Source organism: Nerophis ophidion, linkage group LG10 (assembly GCF_033978795.1).
Source record: "Nerophis ophidion isolate RoL-2023_Sa linkage group LG10, RoL_Noph_v1.0, whole genome shotgun sequence".
Taxonomy (NCBI): domain Eukaryota; kingdom Metazoa; phylum Chordata; class Actinopteri; order Syngnathiformes; family Syngnathidae; genus Nerophis; species Nerophis ophidion.
Window position 1 is genome coordinate 8,758,617 of NC_084620.1, and position 19,798 is coordinate 8,778,414.

General features: G+C 39.5%; 2 protein-coding genes across 9 annotated transcripts in view; both read right to left on the minus strand.

Annotated features, from left to right (window-relative positions):
- Positions 1 to 1,266: 1,266 nt before the first annotated feature.
- On the minus strand, positions 1,267 to 3,900 carry ucn3l (urocortin 3, like). The gene is made up of 2 exons (XM_061911852.1): positions 3,648 to 3,900; positions 1,267 to 2,145 (listed from the first exon to the last, which is right to left on the minus strand). The coding sequence occupies exon 2, from the start codon at positions 2,104 to 2,106 to the stop codon at positions 1,642 to 1,644; it is 465 nt and encodes a 154-aa protein (XP_061767836.1). The 5' UTR covers positions 2,107 to 2,145; positions 3,648 to 3,900; the 3' UTR covers positions 1,267 to 1,641.
- An 8,137-nt stretch (positions 3,901 to 12,037) lies between these two features.
- col7a1l (collagen type VII alpha 1-like) overlaps positions 12,038 to 19,798 on the minus strand; it is a 153,441-nt gene continuing 145,680 nt past the window's right edge. For 7 of the 8 annotated variants that reach the window (XM_061912239.1, XM_061912240.1, XM_061912237.1 and 4 more), the window contains one exon: positions 12,038 to 12,405. In XM_061912239.1, the coding sequence (XP_061768223.1) occupies positions 12,161 to 12,405 (245 nt within the window). In that variant the 3' untranslated portion in view covers positions 12,038 to 12,160. The remainder of the gene's footprint in view (positions 12,406 to 19,798) is intronic. The other variant, XM_061912241.1, reaches the window with a different exon arrangement.

Below are 19,798 nucleotides of genomic sequence, written 5' to 3' on the forward strand. Positions count from 1 at the left end.
AATACTAAGAGATTGTGATCCCGAAGTACATGTCAAACTACTTCCTTAACGTAAATGACCGCCATAACCACAACACCAGGGGGAGCTCCACAAACCACGTTAAACCCAGATTTCGATCCAACAAAGGTCTTAACTCATTCTCTTTCTATGCCACATCAATGTGGAATGCACTCCCAACAGGTGTAAAAGTAAGCGCATCTCTATATTCCTTCAAAACCGCTCTAAAACAACACCTCCAGGCAACTTCAACACTTTACTAATACCCTCCTCCATTCACATCCCATCTCCCCGGATTATAAACAACTCAAATGTACTTCTAATGTATATACTTGTTCTTATGCTATCTGAACTCACTATGTTCTCTGCTGGCTGTACATATCCTACTAAGTAAGACGTACACTGTTTCAATGTCCACATTTCTCTGTTGATGCAATTGTTGATGACTGAAGTTCTGATATCAACCAAAGCTCCCCACCCACCCCATCCATCATCCATCCATCCATCCATCATCTTCCGCTTATCCGAGGTCGGGTCGCGGGGGCAACAGCCTAAGCAGGGAAACCCAGACTTCCCTCTCCCCAGCCACTTCGTCTAGCTCTTCCCGGGGGATCCCGAGGCGTTCCCAGGCCAGCCGGGAGACATAGTCTTCCCAACGTGTCCTGGGTCTTCCCCGTGGCCTCCTACCGGTTGGACGTGCCCTAAACACCTCCCTAGGGAGGCGTTCGGGTGGCATCCTGACCAGATGCCCGAACCACCTCATCTGGCTCCTCTCGATGTGGAGGAGCAGCGGCTTTACTTTGAGTTCCTCCCGGATGGCAGAGCTTCTCACCCTATCTCTAAGGGAGAGCCCCGCCACACGGCGGAGGAAACTCATTTCGGCCGCTTGTACCCGTGATCTTATCCTTTCGGTCATGACCCAAAGCTCATGACCATAGGTGAGGATGGGAACGTAGATCGACCGGTAAATTGAGAGCTTTGCCTTCCGGCTCAGCTCCTTCTTCACCACAACGGATCGGTACAACGTCCGCATTACTGAAGACGCCGCACCGATCCGCCTGTCGATCTCACGATCCACTCTTCCCTCACTCGTGAACAAGACTCCTAGGTACTTGAACTCCTCCACTTGGGGCAGGGTCTCCTCCCCAACCCGGAGATGGCACTCCACCCTTTTCCGGGCGAGAACCATGGACTCGGACTTGGAGGTGCTGATTCTCATTCCGGTCGCTTCACACTCGGCTGCGAACCGATCCCACCCACCCCCCCGGATTGTAAATAATGTAAATAATTCAATGTATATACTATGATGATTAACTTGTGTGATGACTGTATTATGTTGATAGTATATATTTGTACCATGAATTGATTAACGTGGACCCCGACTTAAACAAGTTGAAAAACTTATTGGGGTGTTACCATTTAGTGGTCAATTGTACGGAATATGTACTGTACTGTGCAATCTACTAATAAAAGTATCAATCAATCAATCAAATCAATACATTTAAAAAATAATACTTGGCAGTAATAATGATGAAATAATGAAAATAATCGTTGTTGAAATAAAGTTTTAAAAACAACTAAACAAGAGAAGAAGAGGTTGTTGACGCAAATAAAGTTTCTTTAAAGAAGAAAAAAAAGGTTATTCTACTTCCTCCGACCGATCTGAGCGAGCAGACGAGCGTTCTCTGCCGCCTTTGCACGCATGTTGTGGGCTTTAGCCACGTCGAAGAGGACGTTCATGATGTTGGTCGGCACGTCCAAGGACAAAGTCAGCCGGCTCCTGCGCTCCGCTTTGCCGCGGCTGCGCAGTAGAGGCCCCCGCAGCTTCGCCCGGCTCTGGAAGCGCGACTTGGCCGCGTTGTAAGTTCTTTTCTCCCGACTCTCTGACTCCGGGGAAGACGAGAGGAGATCCGCCGACTGCAGGAGGGACCCCCAGCCCTCGTCCTCCACGGCGTACCCGGCCAGGTCGTCCTCGTCGCCCCGGAAGCCGACGGCCATCTGGCGGTCACACAGGAGGGAAAAACGTCCGTGGGGCAAGCGGGGACAGAGGCTGGAGGACGGCGTGCACAGCACGGACAGCAGCAGCAGGGCTTTGAGGGACGACAGCATCCTGTGCGTGGGTGCGGGTGTGGATGTGGATGTCCTCTGCTGTGGACAACATAGTCCTTAAGTAGACTTTAACAGGACACTTTATTAAGCACACCTCAAACAATGCAAGCACCGCTGCCAATACAAAAAGGTACAGGATTGCTTATTATTTTTATTGGATAGTAGTCTGTTTATTTCAATTGTTAGCTTTTTTTTTCCCTTTATTACCTCTTGTGTTATTTATTTCACCCCATATTTGTTCTCACTACCGCACATTAAATTGAAGTCTTTAATCTTGTTATTTGCAAATATAATGACGATAAAGTCCATTCTATTCTATTCTAAAAAATATATGCAAATATTAAGATGTGTCACATTTTGGATTGGCGTAATTAAAATGTGCTCAAGAAAAGCATCCAACAAATGCAATTTTATGGTGAGAATCTCATCCAGGAAGGTTTTTTAAAGGTTTGACTTAAATGTCATTTATTTAAGACTTTTATCTAAAGTTATGTCAGGATTTATTTTGGAGTCTCCTTACTCATGTTTCTTCTGACATAGAGGACTTACGGTGAAATAGTTTGTACTGGCAAAAAATAATCAATTACTTGGATTAATCCAAGTGTGTTCGTGATTAATGCGATGATTTTTGTGGTTAATCACATGAGTTAACTCGTTCATTTTGAGAGCCCTCCCTGCAACCTTCTACATACTAAACATGTCAAAGAGTCACTTCTTTTTCTACTGCTCATTTTTAAAGCTTAACTGTACTTTAACCTAAACAAAGATAATTCGCTTGTTTTGCCACGCAGGACTTAACAAATGTCGGTAAGCACAACTCATCTTTTTCTATTCCAAAAAATAAACACAAAAACTATTGTTCGTCTGGATCTTGTATTTTTAGTTTGCATTTATTTCGAGTGCGAGTTTGTGCCACTATCGGAGCTACTTTGACCGTCAATTTTTCTATTGTGAAGCAGATCTCCGCTCAAACAGGGGCGGCATGGCTCGGATGGTAAAGCAGCCTTCCTGAAACTTGAGAATTCCTGGTTCAAATCCAATCACTGCTGTTGTACAAGACTCTTGACACACCCACCCTGGTGTAAATCTAGCTCTAAACATGCCAATAATGTTTTTTTTTCACTTTTGAATTATATTTCTCTCCAAACAGTGTGGTTGTTCTTATGCTAATGTTTCACTAAATAGATGCTTATGGTCTGATGTGCACATTTACACATTAAAATACTATATACTGAGAGTTTAAGCAAATATTATTTGACCCTTTGGTGACATACTCAAACTCAGCTTGTGAAGATCATTGCTCTAGATCTAATTGTAGAAGTTTTCAAAGTGCAACAATAAAGTACAAAAATATTCAATGAATGCCTCTGACAAGTACAACAACAAAAAAAAAGATCTCGCAAGCAGTTCATGTATTTAGATGTCAGATTGTGCAAGTTCACCAAATACATGAATGTAATTTTGCACTATCAAATTTTTGAAGCAAAAACGAACATTTTTCTAAACTGTGTTACTATTAAAGTTAAGAAATATGAACTTACCAAATGAGTCCTGGGTGAAAGTAAACAACACGTCCTTCCAAATTGAAAACAATCCCACCAGGGTGTGTGTGTGTGTGCGTGTGTGTGTCCAGGCGGTGCAAGCAGCAGCGTCTTTTTGCGCCCTCATTTCCTGCAGCCTCCGTTTAGTAGCAGCCGTCACTGTGCGCCGCTGACGTCATCCTCATCACATGTTGCGTTTGAGTTTATTGCCGACCTGGGTGCTCCTTTATTGGCTGCCACGCCTTCATGAGGCCACAGCTCACCAACAGACGCGCGATGTGATCAAGCGCGGACTTTTTGGAGCTCATTTACACGGCAAAATGGGCTTTAGGGAGTTTCAGCACCATGGACAGCAACAAACGAACACTGAAAGATGCAGAGTATGATGATTTTCAGCACCATGGACAGCAATAATTTGACCAATATGAAATATTTGTTTAAATGATGCATATTATGATGTTTTTCAGTACCATGGACAGCAACAAAACGACCAATATGAAATATTTGTTTAAATGATGCATATTAGGATGTTTTTCAGCACCATGGACAGCAACAAAGGACGAATATAAAATATTTGTTTAAATGATGCATATTATGATGTTTTTTTATATGTCTTAGTCATGTTTACTTTTGTGAAGTACACTGCATCCAGCTAAGAAGTGTTGGCTTACCGTATTTCCTTGAATTGCCGCAGGGCATATAGTATGCGCCTGCTTTGAATTACTGCCGGGTCAAACTCGCTTCCCAAATTAATTAGCACATGCTTAGTATTACCGCCTGGTCAAACTCGTCACGTCACGAGTGACACTTCCCCTGTCATCATTTTCAATATGCAGGAGGCTGATTTCAATACCGGTAATTTGAAATCGCATAAAGGGAAGAAGATTAAGAGCTATTCAGTAGGATTTAAGGTCCAAGCTTACATCACACTCAAATTTTTACTGCATACCTTTAGTAAGTGGCGGCGTGAGAAGAGGTTTTAAAATAATTAGCGCATGCTTACTTTTACCGCATGCCTTTGGTAAGCGCAGGAGTAAGAAGAGGTTTTAAATTAATTAGCGCCCCGGCGGCAATTCAAAGAAATACGGTAGTTTATTTACACCCAAAACTAGAAAGTGCATGTGGACACTAAAAAAAATGACATGACTATTTAAATTTACGCTGATAGTGACAATGTTGCAACATAGTTACAGTAAAATGTGTTATTAGCATAAACAAGTGCGCCCTCTAAAGGCTGTTATTAAAGGGGAACATTATCACCAGACCTTTGTAAGCGTCAATATATACCTTGATGTTGCAGAAAAAAGACCATATATTTTTTTAACTAATTTCCGAACTCTAAATGGGTGAATTTTTGGCGAATTAAACGCCTTTCTGTTTATGCCTCTCTGAGAGACGACGACGTCGGAACGTGACGTTACATCGGTACTCAATGCCATTTTTCCCTACACATCAAACACATCGAGTCAAATCAGCTCTGTTATTTTTCGTTTTTTCGACTCTTTCACGATACCTTAGAGACATCATGCCTCGTCGGTGTGTTGTCGGAGGGTGTAACAACACGATCTGGGATGGATTCAAGTTGATTTACATGGACTGTGCATTGATTAGCACGGCATGCTAATCGATGCTAACATGCTATTTAGGCTAGTTGTGTGTACATATTGCAGCATTATGCCTCATTTGTGGCTATATTTACATCTAGCCTTTCCCTCCATCCACATTTAATGCCAAACAAACACTTAGCAATCGACAGATTTCAGTTGGTCCAGTGTCAAGAGATGCAAAAGTCCCCCGTTTGGTTTTTACCGGCAATGCTACGACAGAGATGGAAAAAATGTCTGGATATCCTGCGACACTCAAAGCAGATGCATTTCCAACGATAAAGTCAACAAAATCACAAAGGTGAGTGTTGTTGATGTTACTTATGACTAATGAACTAATGAACAAAGTTCTATTTAGGTTTCATCTGACCACATGACATTCTCCCAATCCTCTGTTGTATCATCCATGTATCCATTTTAGTATAAACTCAACTTGTCGTGTTTGGAGGAAGAAGAATACTGAGTTGCAGCCCAAGAACACCATACCTACTGTGAAGCATGGTGGTGGAAACATCATGCTTTGGGGCTGTTTTTCTGCTCAGGGGACAGGACGACTGATCCGTGTTAAGGAAAGAATGAATGGGGCCATATATCGTGAGATTTTGTGCCAAAACCTCCTTCCATCAGTGAGAGCTTTGAATGGTTGACCAAATACTTTTTTTCAACCATAATCTACAAATAAATTCTTTAAAACTCCTACAATTTGAATTCCTGGATTTTTTTTTCACATTCTGTCTCTCACAGTTGAAGTGTACCTATGATGAAAATTACAGACCTCTGTCATCATTTTAAGTGGGAGAACTTGCACAATCGGTGGCTGACTAAATACTTTGTTGCCCCACTGTATATTATTACACCCATTCTTTTAATTTACTCATTCAATGTCCGTCTATTTGTATTTATGTTTGAATTTATCTTCTGTTGCTCCTAAATTGCATTATTTTAGTTTTACTGAGGTTCAATTACAGTCTGTTTTTGTCAAACCCTCTCTTTAATTGATTTTCTTTCATTGTTTGTATTAGCTTCTGTGTGTTCTGTCTTAAACAAAACACAAATGTTGTGTTTCGTCACTTTCCATACTTGCCTTCTTTCAGGGTTTTTGGGAAAACAATGTAAAAGCTTTCCACAATTCTCACGGGTGAAGCAGCTCCATGTAGCGCTAAGCAATCATGGCACCCTGAAGTCACCTGAGTGCCTTTTGACCAATCATTTAGGAGGTCGCTTGACACTGGGTTGGCCATACTCTCTTTAATACATGACTTTGATAAATACTATCAAAGTGTGCCATCTTGGGGCTGTGATTAGCATACATACTATCAAAGTGTGCCATCTAGTGGCTATTAGCATTAATACTCTGAATGGTTATTAGTATAAAAACTATCAAAAGTGTGCCATCTAGTGGCTTTTCTCACCATACATACTGTAAAAGTGTGCCATCTAGTGGCTGTTATTAGCATAAATACTTTCATAGTACTACTAAATACTATCAGATCTGCTCTGCGTTGAGATGGCGACTTGTCCAGGGTGTACGCCTCCTTCCGCCCAATTGTAGCTGAGATAGGCTCCAGCGCCCCCCGCAACCCCAAAGGGAATAAGCGGTAGACAATGGATGGATGAAGGGACTATCAAAGTGTGCCATCTTGTGGCTGTTATTAGCATTAATACTCTAAACTGTTTATGAGTATAACATCTATCAAAGTGTGGTATCTGGTGGGTTTTATCAACATAAATACTTTCGAAATGTGCCATCTAGTGGCTGGTATTAGTATTAATACTCTAGAATGTTAATTAGTATAAAATCTATCAACATGTGCCATCTAGGGGCTGTTATTAGCATAAATACTATCAAAGTGTACCATGTAGTGGCTGTTATTAGCATTAATACTATCACAATGTGCCATCTAGTGGCTGTTATTAGCATTAATACTATCACAATGTGCCATCTAGTGGCTGTTATTAGCATTAATACTATCACAATGTGCCATCTAGTGGCTGTTATTAGCATACATACTATCAAAGTGGACCATCTTGTGGCTGTTATTAGCATTAATACTCTAAAATGTTTATTAGTATAAAATCTATCAAAGTGCGCCAACTATTGAATGTTGTTAGCATAATTACTATCTAAAGTGTTCCATCTAGTGGCTGTTATTAGCATAAATACTATCAAAGTGTGCCATCTCGTGGCAGTTATTAATATTAATACTCTATATGGTTATTAGTATAAACACTATCAAAGTGTGCCATCTAGTGGCTGTTATTAGCATAAATACTATCAAATTGTGCCATATAGTGGAATATATTAGCATAAATACTATCAAAGTGTGCCATCTAGAGGCTGTTATTAGCATAAATACTATCAAAGTGTGCCATCTTGTGGCAGTTATTAGCATTAATACTATCAAAGTGTGCCATCTTGTGGCAGTTATTAATATTAATACTCTAAATGGTTATTAGTATAAACACTATCAAAGTGTGCCATCTAGTGGCTGCTATTAGCATAAATACTATCAATTTGTGCCATCTAGTGGCTGATATTAGCATACATACTATGAAAGTGTGCTTTCCTGGGCTGTTATTTGAATAAATACTATCAAATTGTGCCATCTAGTGGCTGATATTAGCATGAATACTATCAAAGTGTGCCATCTTGTGGCTGTTATCAGCATTAATACTCTAAATGGTTAGTAGTATAAAAATGATCAAAGTACGCCATCTAGTGGTTATTATCAGCATATATACTTACAAAGTGTGCCATCTAGTGGATGTTATTAGCATAATTACTATCAAAATGTGCCTTCTAGTGGCTATTATTAGCATAAATACTTACAAAGTGTACCATCTATTGGATGTTATTAGCATAAATACTATCAAAGTGTGCCATCTAGTGGCTGCTATTAGCATAAATACTATCAATTTGTGCCATCTAGTGGCTGATATTAGCATACATACTATGAAAGTGTGCTTTCCTGGGCTGTTATTTGAATAAATACTATCAAAAGTGGGCCATCTAGTGGCTGTTATCAGCATGAATAAATTCAATGTGTGCCATCTAGTGGCAGTTATTAGCTTAAATACGATCAAAGTGTGCCATCTAATGGCTGTTATCAGCATAAATACTATCAAAAGTGCGCCATCTTGTGGCTGTTATTAGCATACATAATATCAAAGTTTGCTTTCTAGTGGCTGTTATTAGCATAAATACTATCAAAATGTGCTTTCTAGTGGCCGTTTTTAACATAAACAATATCAAAGTGTGGCATCGATGAGCATAACTACTATCAAATTGTGCCATCTAGTGGCTGTTATCAGCATAACTACCATCAAATGGTGCCATTTAGAGGCTGTTATCAGCATAAATACTATCAAAGTGTGCCATGAGTGGCTGTTATTAGCATATATACTATCAAAGTGTGCCATCTATGAGCATAAATACTATCAAAGTTTGCCATCTAGTGGCTGGTATTAGATACATACTATCAAATTGTGCCATCTAGTGGCTGATGTTAGAATAAATACGATTAAAAGTGTGCCATCTAGTGGCTGTTATTAGAATAAATACTATCAAAGTGTGCTTTCTAGTGGCTGCTAATAGCATAAATGCTATCAAATTGTGCCATCTAGTCGCTGATATTAGCATAAATACTATCAAAATGTGCCATCTTGTAGCTGTTATTAACGTTAATACTCATAAAAACGATCAAAGTGTGCCATCTAGTGGCTATTTTCAGCATAAATATTTTCAAAGTGTGCCATCTATTAGATGTTATTAGCATACTTACTATCAAAAGTGTGCCATCTAGTGGCTGTTATCAGCATAAATAAGTTCAATATGTGCCATCTAGTGGCTGTTATTAGCTTAAATACTATTAAAGTGTGCCATCTAATGGCTGTTATTAGCATAAATAATATAAAAGTTTACTTTCTAGTGGGTGTTATTGGCATAAATATTATCAAAATGTGCCTTCTAGATGCTGTTTTTAGCATAAATACTATCAAAGTGTGCCATCAATGAGCATAACTACTACCAAATTGTGCCATCTAGTGGCTGTTATCAGCATAAATACCATCAAATGGTGCCATCTAGTGGCTACTACCAGCATAAATACTTTCAAAGTGTGCCATCTATTGGATGTTATTAGCATAATTACTATCAAAAGTGTGCCATCTAGTAGCTGTTATTAGCATAAATAATTTCAATGTGTGCCATCTAGTGGCTGTTATTAGCTTAAATACTATCAAAGTGTGCCATCTAGTGGCTGTTATCAGTATAAATACTTTCAAAGTGTGCCATCGATTTGATGTTATTAGCATAATTACTATCAAAGTTTGCCATCTAGTGGCTGTTAAAATAAATACTATCAAAAATGTGCCATTTAGTGGCTATTATTTGAATAAATACCATCAAAGTGTGCTTTCTAGTGGCTGTTATTAGAATAAATACTATCAAAGTGTGCTTTTTAGTGTCTGTTATTAGCATAAATACCATCAAATTGTGGCATCTAGTGGCTGATATTAGCATGAATACTATCAAAGTGTGCCATCTTGTAACTTTTATTAGCATTAATACTCTAAATGGTTATTATTATAAAAACGATCAAAGTGTGCCATCTAGTGGCTATTATCAGCATAAATACTTTCAAAGTGTGCCATCTATTGGATGTTATTAGCATAATTACTATCAGAAGTGTGCCATCTAGTGGCTATTATCAGCATAAATAAGTTCAATGAGTGCCATTTAGTGGCTGGTTTTAGAATAAATACTATCAAAGTGTGCCATCTTGTAACTTTTATTAGCATTAATACTCTAAATGGTTATTATTATAAAAACTATCAATGTGTGCCATCTAGTGGCTATTATCAGCATAAATATTTTCAAAGTGTGCCATCTATTGGATGTTATTAGCATAATTACTATCAAAAGTGTGCCATCTAGTGGCTGTTATTAGCACAAATAATATCAAAGTGTGTCATCAATGAGCATAACTATTATCAAATTGTGCCATCTAGTGGCTTTTATCAGCATAAATACTACCAAAGTGTGCCATCAATGAGCATAAATACTATCAAAGTGTGCCATCTAGTGGCTGTTATCAGCATAAATACTACCAAAGTGTGCCATCAATGAGCATAAATACTATCAAAGTGTGCCATCTAGTGGCTGTTATCAGCACAAATAATATCAAAGTGTGCCATCAATGAGCATAACTACTATCAAAGTGTGCCATCCAGTGGCTGTTATTAGCACAAATAATATCAAAGTGTGCCATCTAGTGGCTGTTATTAGCACAAATAATATCAAAGTGTGCCATCAATGAGCATAACTATCAAATTGTGCCATCTAGTGGCTGTTATCAGCATAAATACTATCATAAGTGTGCCATCTAGTGGCTGTTATTAGCACGAATAATATCAAAGTGTGCCATCGATTAGCATAACTACTATCAAATTGTGCCATCTAGTGGCTGTTATCAGCATAAATACTATCAAATGGTGCCATTTAGTGGCTGTTTTCAGTATAAATACTATCAAAGTGTGCCATTTATGAGCATAAATACTATTAAATGGTGCCATCTAGTGGCTGTTATCAGCATAAATATTACCAGAGTGTGCCATCAATGAGCCTAAATACTATCAGAGTGTGCCATCTAGTGGCTGTTATCAGCACAAATAATATCAAAGTGTGCCATCAATGAGCATAACTACTATCAAAGTGTGCCATCTAGTGGTTGTTATTAGCACAAATAATATCAAAGTGTGCCATCAATGAGCATAACTATCAAATTGTGCCATCTAGTGGCTGTTATCAGCATAAATACTATCAAAAGTGTGCCATCTAGTGGCTGTTATTAGCACGAATAATATCAAAGTGTGCCATCGATTAGCATAACTACTATCAAATTGTGCCATCTAGTGGCTGTTATCAGCATAAGTACTATCAAATGGTGCCATTTAGTGGCTGTTTTCAGTATAAATACTATCAAAGTGTGCCATTTATGAGCATAAATACTATTAAATGGTGCCATCTAGTGGCTGTTATCAGCATAAATACTACCAAAGTGTGCCTACAATGATTATAAATACTATCAAAGTGTGCCATCTAGTGGCTGTTAACAGTATAAATACTATCAAAGTGTGATATCTAGCGGGCTAGAGTAGCAGAGAGATTGAATCATTAAAAAAATCAAGAGTTTCAGGGCCAGAGATGAAGACAGGATGTCGAGGGGGGGTTGCTGACGAGCACGGTCAGTGGTAATAGGGAGGTTGTGGCGGCTGTAATGGGCCTCCATGACACTTGTCCTCCCACATTGTCGCTGATCTCGGCGAGGGGGAACAACTTGCTCCTCTTCAACTTTAATAAGCAGACATTTGCAAGTTCATTTGTGGTTCCTCTGAGAAGCGTTGACTTCAGAATGCGATAATCACGTGTTGGCGGCACCGAGAGTCAAGATGAACGTCCATCTTCCTTCCATTAAGGAGACATCGGCACAAATCCGTCTGATGGAACACGTCAAGACTTTAGGAGAAATGATGCTTTTTTTTTGGACATGAATCAGAGAGTTGTTTTCAAAAATGAGGCAATTAGCATGTCTTGGTTCGGGTGCGTGAGGCGGAGCATTACGCGCTAGAGTCGTGACCGGCGTAAAAATGAGGAGCTAAAAAGAATGCATAGGTCCTGGTAAAACAGGGCGGGGCTAAGAGCATCAACCGCAGTAACCTCCTCCTGCGAGCGCCACTGGAGGAGCATATGTGGCGTTGGAGCTGCCAAAAGAAGACGAAAGGCGGTGAGAGCGAAACGTGACTAAAGTCGACACATTTAATGATTTTTCTACAGCCAAAATTGGTATAAATAAGAATCCTGTACAGTTTTGTGTCCTGTCTCATGTGAGGATGCAATTAGACCCGTTATTAAAGGTCGGCCGCCTTGTTTTGTCGGTCGAGAGGCGCCATTATCTCCCCTTCTCCCCCCGGCTTCCACCTGCCCGCCACGCACCAGCTGTGACACTCCAGCCTGGAGGCAAAGCGGTTGCTGTTTCCGCCGCAGCCGCTGTACACGAAGGGACGGCACTCGCCAGAGTGGGCGTGGAAGTACCAGAGGAGGGCAAAGTCAGAGCAGGCGCCTTCGCTCATGAGCTCCAGGCAGCGATCCCACCCTGGAAATAAAAAAGTACTGACGTTTGTAACATGATGCAGTACAACACAATAATAAACACTGATCTATACCTGGCTGTTATCTACCGCGCCCCCCGGGCCCTATTCTGTATTTATCAGTGAATTCTCAGAGTTCGTTGCTGATCTAGTGACGCACGCCGATAATATAATTATAATGGGGGACTTTAATATCCATATAAATACCCAATCGGACCCACCGTGCGTGGCGCTCCAGACTATAATTGATAGCTGTGGTCTTACACAAATAATAAATGAACCCACGCATCGCAACGGTAATACGACAGACCTAGTGCTTGTCAGGGGTATCACCGTTTCCAAATTTATGATACTCCCGTGTACTAAAGTAATGTCCGATCATCACCTTATAAAATTCGAAGTTCAGACTCATGTTCGGCGAGCTAATAATAATAATAATAACTGCTATAGCAGCCGCAACATTAATGCTGGCACAACGATGACTCTTGCTGGCCTACTACCCTCGGTAATGGCACCATTCCCAAAGTTTGTGGGCTCTATTGATAACCTCACTAAAAATTATAATTACACCTTGCGCGAACCCATCGATAGTATAGCACCGCTGAAGTTAAAAAAAGCTCCAAAAAGGCGTATGCCATGGTTTACAGAAGAAACTAGAGCTCAGAAATTATCATGTAGAAAGATGGAACGCAAATGGCACACGACTAAACTTGAGGTGCACCATCAAGCATGGAGTGATAGTTTAATAACTTATAAACGCATGCTTACCTTAGCTAAAGCTGAATATTACTCAAATCTCATACGCCTTAATAAAAACGATCCGAAATTTTTGTTTAGTACGGTAGCATCGCTAACCCAACAAGGGACTCCTTCCAGTAGCTCCACCCACTCGGCAGATGACTTTATGAATTTCTTTAATGAGAAAATTGAACTCATTAGAAAGGAGATTAAAGACATTGCGTCCCAGCTACAACTGGGTTCTATTAACATGGATATGTCGGTATATACGGCGGATACTGCCCTCCAAAATAGCTTCTCGTTTTGATGAAATAACATTAGAAAAATTGTTTCAACGTGTAAATGGAATAAAACAAACACCGTGTTTACTTGACCCACTTCCTGGGAGCTCTTTGTATTATTAGGTCCATCAGTGCTAAATATTATAAACTTATGACTTTCCTCTGGCACTGTTCCCCTAGCATTCAAAAAAGAGGTTATACATCCTCTCCTTAAAAGACCTAACCTCGATCCTGACCTCATGGTAAACTACCGACCGGTGTCTCACCTTCCCTTTATTTCGAAAATATGCGGTCCTCTCCAAGGTTTCTCATAGTCATCATTGTCGACGTCCCACTGGGGTGAGTTTTTCCTTGCCCTTATGTGGGCCCTACCGAGGATGTCGTTGTGGTTTGTGCAGCCCTTTGAGGCACTTGTGATTTCGGGCTATATAAATAAACATTGATTGATTGATTGATTGATTGATTGATTGATTGATCAATTACTTTGTCATCTACGTGGAAGCAGTTGTCAAATAAAGTGCAACCTCAGTTTTTCCTCAGTAATCCGTTCCCAAAAATTTTAATTGTATGAAAACCAAAGCAATTTTCTCCATAAGAAACAACATCATTTTCTATTATTGCGTTGCAGATAGGACTGTCCCCATCCAATATTAATATCGGATTGATATCAGCAAAAAAAAACAAGTATGACATTATGAGTGTTTGCATATAAAATGTGAGATATAAAGTGCGATACAAGCAGTCCTGCAGCATGTTTACTTGTGCAAAACATGGAGATCCAGTCAACATCTAAATGTCCTTCAATAAGCACACATAGTTGGTCTTTTCTTCTATTTTAGTCAAGTCCTTTACAAAAGGTAAACATGGTAGGCTATAGGCTACTAGGCGTGAGCAGCTACACAACAGCTAAGCACACAATAGCACACAAGCCAGACATACGTAATAATAACCGAACAATACCGCAGTCTAAAACAGCACATTTGTCAATATGAACAAATAATCATACTTGCATAACACTTACACCTACACAGTCTCCCAAGCACAAGCGTATTGCGATGTATCCAGTAACAAACGTGTCCACATCATTTGACGTACTGCGTCATGAGCTTATGGTCATGAATTATTGTGGCCGCCAGTTGTCGCGTAAAAAAATGTCCACTCCACTTCAACTTAAAGGGGGGGTGGCATAGCTAGGTTGGTAGAGTGGCTGTGCCAGCAACTTGAGGGTTGCAGGTTCGATTCCCGCTTGTGCCATCCTAGTTACTGCCGTTGTGTCCTTGGGCAAGACACTTTACCCTCCTGCTCCCAGTGCCACCCACACTGGTTTAAATGTAAAAATTAGATATTGGGTTTCACTATGTAAAGCGCTTTGAGTCACTAGAGAAAAAGCGCTATGCCCTAAAGCTGACCAACACGCCGGATTGTAGTCAGCTGGAGGCGTGTCTTAATGAAATTAAACAATGGATGTCCGCTAACTTTTTGCAACTCAACGCCAAAAAAACGGAAATGCTGATTATCGGTCCTGCTAGACACCGAACTCTATTTAATAATACAACTCTAACATTTGACAACCAAACAATTAAACAAGGCGACACGGTAAAGAATCTGGGTGTTATCTTCGACCCAACTCTCTCCTTTGAGGCACACATTAAAAGTGTTACTAAAACGGCCTTCTTTCATCTCCGTAATATCGCTAAAATTCGCTCCATTCTGTCCACTAAAGACGCTGAGATCATTATCCATGCGTTTGTTACGTCTCGCCTCGACTACTGTAACGTATTATTTTCGGGTCTCCCCATGTCTAGCATTAAAAGATTACAGTTGGTACAAAATGCGGCTGCTAGACTTTTGACAAGAACAAGAAAGTTTGATCACATTACGCCTGTACTGGCTCACCTGCACTGGCTTCCTGTGCACTTAAGATGTGACTTTAAGGTTTTACTACTTACGTATAAAATACTACACGGTCTAGCTCCATCCTATCTTGCCGATTGTATTGTACCATATGTCCCGGCAAGAAATCTGCGTTCAAAGGACTCAGGCTTGTTAGTGATTCCCAAAGCCCAAAAAAAGTCTGCGGGCTATAGAGCGTTTTCCGTTCGGGCTCCAGTACTCTGGAATGCCCTCCCGGTAACAGTTCGAGATGCCACCTCAGTAGAAGCATTTAAGTCTCACCTTAAAACTCATTTGTATACTGTAGCCTTTAAATAGACTCCCTTTTTAGACCAGTTGATCTGCCGTTTCTTTTCTTTTTCTTCTATGTCCCACTCTCCCTTGTGGAGGGGGTCCGGTCCGATCCGGTGGCCATGTACTGCTTGCCTGTGTATCGGCTGGGGACATCTCTGCGCTGCTGATCCGCCTCCGCTTGGGATGGTTTCCTGGTGGCTCCGCTGTGAACGGGACTCTCTCTGCTGAGTTGGACCCGCTTTGGACTGGACTCTTGCGACTGTGTTGGATCCATTGTGGATTGAACTTTCACAGTATCATGTTAGACCCGCTCGACATCCATTGCTTTCCTCCTCTCTAAGGTTCTCATAGTCATTATTGTCACCGACGTCCCACTGGGTGTGAGTTTTCCTTGCCCTTATGTGGGCCTACCGAGGATGTCGTGGTGGTTTGTGCAGCCCTTTGAGACACTAGTGATTTAGGGCTATATAAGTAAACATTGATTGATTGATTGATAATTCACTTCACTTCACTAAAGACAGCACAAGTCCATTCCAGACGGTTAGTAATAAATAGGTCAGTGTTTTTCATATCTATCATTGTTCTCTGACTACTTAAAAGTTAAAGTTCCAATGATTGTCACCCACACACTTGGTGTGACGAAATTATTCTCTGCGTTTGATCCATTGATCCCCCCCTGGGAGGAGAGGGGAGCAGTGAGCAGCAGCAGTAGCCGCGCCCAGGAATCATTTTTGGTGATTCAACCCCCAATTCCAACCCTTGATACCAAGTGCCAAGCAGGGAAGTAATGGGTCCCATTTTTATAGTCTTTGGTATGACTCAGCTGGGGTTTGAACTCACGACCTACCGATCTAAGGGCGGACACTCTAAACCAGGGGTCACCAACGCGGTGCCCGCGGGCACCAGGTAGCCCGTAAGGACCAGATGAGTAGCCCGCTGGCCTATTCTAAAAATAGCTCAAATAGCAGCACTTACCAGTGAGCTGCCTCTATTTTTTTAATTTTATTTATTTACTAGCAAGCTGGTCTCACGTTGCTTGACATTTTTAATTCTAAGAGAGACAAAACTCAAATAGAATTTGAAAATATAAGAAAATATTTTAAAGACTTGGTCTTCACTTGTTTAAATAAATTCATTTATTTTTTTAACTTTGCTTCTTATAACTTTCTGAAAGACAATTTCAGAGAAAAAATACCACCCTAAAAATGATTTTAGGATTTTTAAACACATTTACTTTCTTACCTTTTAAATTCCTTCCTCTTCTTTCCTGACAATTTAAATCAATGTTCAAGTAAAATTATTATTTTTTTTATTGTAAAGAATAACAAACACATTTTAATTTAATTCTTCATTTTAGCTTCTGTTTTGTCGACGAAGAATATTTGTGAAATATTTCTTCAAACTTATGATTAAAATTCAAAATCTTTAAAATCAAATTTAAATCTTATTTCAAAGTCTTTTGAATTTCTTTTAAAATTTTTGTTACGGAAAATCTAGCAGAAATAATGATTTGTCTTTGTTAGAAACATAGCTTGGTTCAATTTGTTTTATATTCTAACAAAGTGCAGATTGGATTTTAACCTATTTCAAACATGTCATAAAAATTGTAAAATTAATCTTAATCAGGAAAAATTACTAATGATGTTCCATAAATTATTTTTAATTTTTTTTTCAAAAAGATTCAAAATAGATAGTTTTTCTCTTCATATTTTTCTAGTGAATTTTGAATTTTAAAGAGTCGAAATTGAAGATGAACTAGGTTTCAAAATTGTATTTTAATTTTTTTCGTGTTTTCTCCTCTTTTAAACCGTTCAATTAAGTGTTTTTTTTTTTCATTTATTCTCTACAAAACACCTTCTGTGAAAGGAAAACAAATGTATGGTGTCAAAAATACCATTTTTTTAAATATATATATAGATTTATTTATTAAAGGTAAATTGAGCAAATTGGCTATTTCTGGCAATTTATTTAAGTGTGTATCAAACTGGTAGCCCTTCACATTAATCAGTACCCAAGAAGTAGCTCTTGGTTTCTAAAAGGTTGGTGACCCCTGATCTAACCACTAGGCCACTGAGTAAGTACCTTCACTTGTTCAAAATGTTCTAACATTCTATATGTAATATTAAAAGTATGTATGATTACTACTGATATCATATCGGATCAATATTAGTGTCCGCCAATATCGGTATTATACTTAAAGTCAAGAAGTAGTATCGGGACACAAAACACATTTCATATTGAATAATTCCAGTTTTGCATGTAGAAAACAATGCAAAATACAAGTAGAACATTATTTAACATCACTTTTATTTTCCTACTTCACTACAAGTCTTTTCTACAATTCAAGAGTGTTTCTCACTGTTTTTATCAAACTGCTGACACTCACAACTTTCTGCATGACGGTTTTGCTTTCTGTCTTGTTTACCATGAGTCCGGTTCTGTGCTCTTATTTTGTTACATCTGTTTCCTGTTTCGTGTCCTATGTATTCCCTTTACTGTCCTAGGAGGCGGCGGTGTGCAGGTGTTTGTCGTCAAAAATGAAGATGCCTCTTAAGAACTGTGATCGCTTTACTATTGTAGTGTAACATGTTTGTGACATGCATCCTTTGTGTCTTCGCTGTCCTGAACTTTTATTTTTCTACTTTTGTTTTGTGTGTTGAAGAATAATCAAAGACATTTTCCTTTTGCACGCCATCTCAGTCTCTGCACTAACATGTAACAACATCCACCGTGGATTATTTTGCAGTCCTCATACTTGCCAACCCTCCCGGATTTTCCGGGAGACTCCCAAAATTCAGCGCCTCCCCCGAAAACCTCCGGGGACAAATTTTCTCCCGAAAATCTCCCGAAATTCGGGCCAAGCTGGAGGCCACGCCTCCTCCAGCTCAATGCGTACCTGAGTGATGTGTACAAAGAGCGTGTCTGCCCAATGACGTTATAACTGTAGAATGATCGAAGACGAGTTCTTGGTTTCTTATGTGGGTTTATTGTCAGGCAGTTTTATTATCGTCCTCCCAGCGCGGTAAAACAACACAACAACACCAGTCCGAATTCGTCTACCTAAAGCAGTTCGTCTGCCAAACAGCAATGTTGTGACACTCTTAAACAGGACAATACTGCCATCTAGTGTACATTCACATGGTTAGAAAAACAAGGATGGAATATTCAACCCTCAACTCAACAATGAGTGAGTGTTATGTGTGTGTAAATGTGTAAATATATGAACACTGAAATTCAAGTATTTCTTTTATATATATATATATATATATATATATATATATATATATATATATATATATATATACATATATATAGGTGTGGGAAAAAATCACAAGACTACTTCATCTCTACAGATCTGTTTCATGAGGGGTTCCCTCAATCATCAGGAGATTTTAATGGAAGCATTCACATACAATGGTTTATATAGTCTGTGCTCTATATAAACCATTGTATGTGAATGCTTCCATTAAAATCTCCTGATGATTGAGGGAACCCCTCATGAAACAGATCTGTAGAGATGAAGTAGTCTTGTGATTTTTTCCCACACCTACATATTGCGCTCTACCACGGTATCGAGCACTATTCTCTGGATAATCCAATCAAGACATATATACATATATATATATATATATATATATATATATATATATATATATATATATATATATATATATATATATATATATATATACATATATATATATATGAAATACTTGACTTGGTGAATCTATGAATCTAGCGGTAAATATACTCCTCACCTCTTAACCACCCCCCACCCCACCCCCGACCACGCCCTCCACCCCCCACCTTCCGAAATCAGAGGTCTCAAGGTTGGCAAGTATGCCTCATGTATAAAAGGCATCAACACTGATGCGTAATGAGAGTCAAACGATACTGAAGCATCGGTCGTTATGAAACACAAGGAGTGATACTGGCTCCTCCGATACCTCGATGTGTGTGTCACTTTAAGAAAAAAATACTCCTGTGTCACTTGACTATGAAGCACCTGAAGTCGGGGGAATGTCATGTTTTTGTCTCCATCATTGATCAAAATGGAACTAAAGAAATAGAAAAGTTCCAAAGCGGGGGATGATCTAGATTTTACAGTGCCAATGGCAACACTAAATTGGTCCTAGTGTGCGAATGTTTGTTTATCTGTGTTGGCCCTGCGATGAGGTGGCGACTTGTCCAG

What these genes read in the sequence shown, in the direction of transcription:
- ucn3l (XM_061911852.1), bottom strand. Translation starts at nt 2,106, where the DNA reads ATGCTGTCGTCCCTCAAAGCCCTGCTGCTGCTGTCCGTGCTGTGCACG.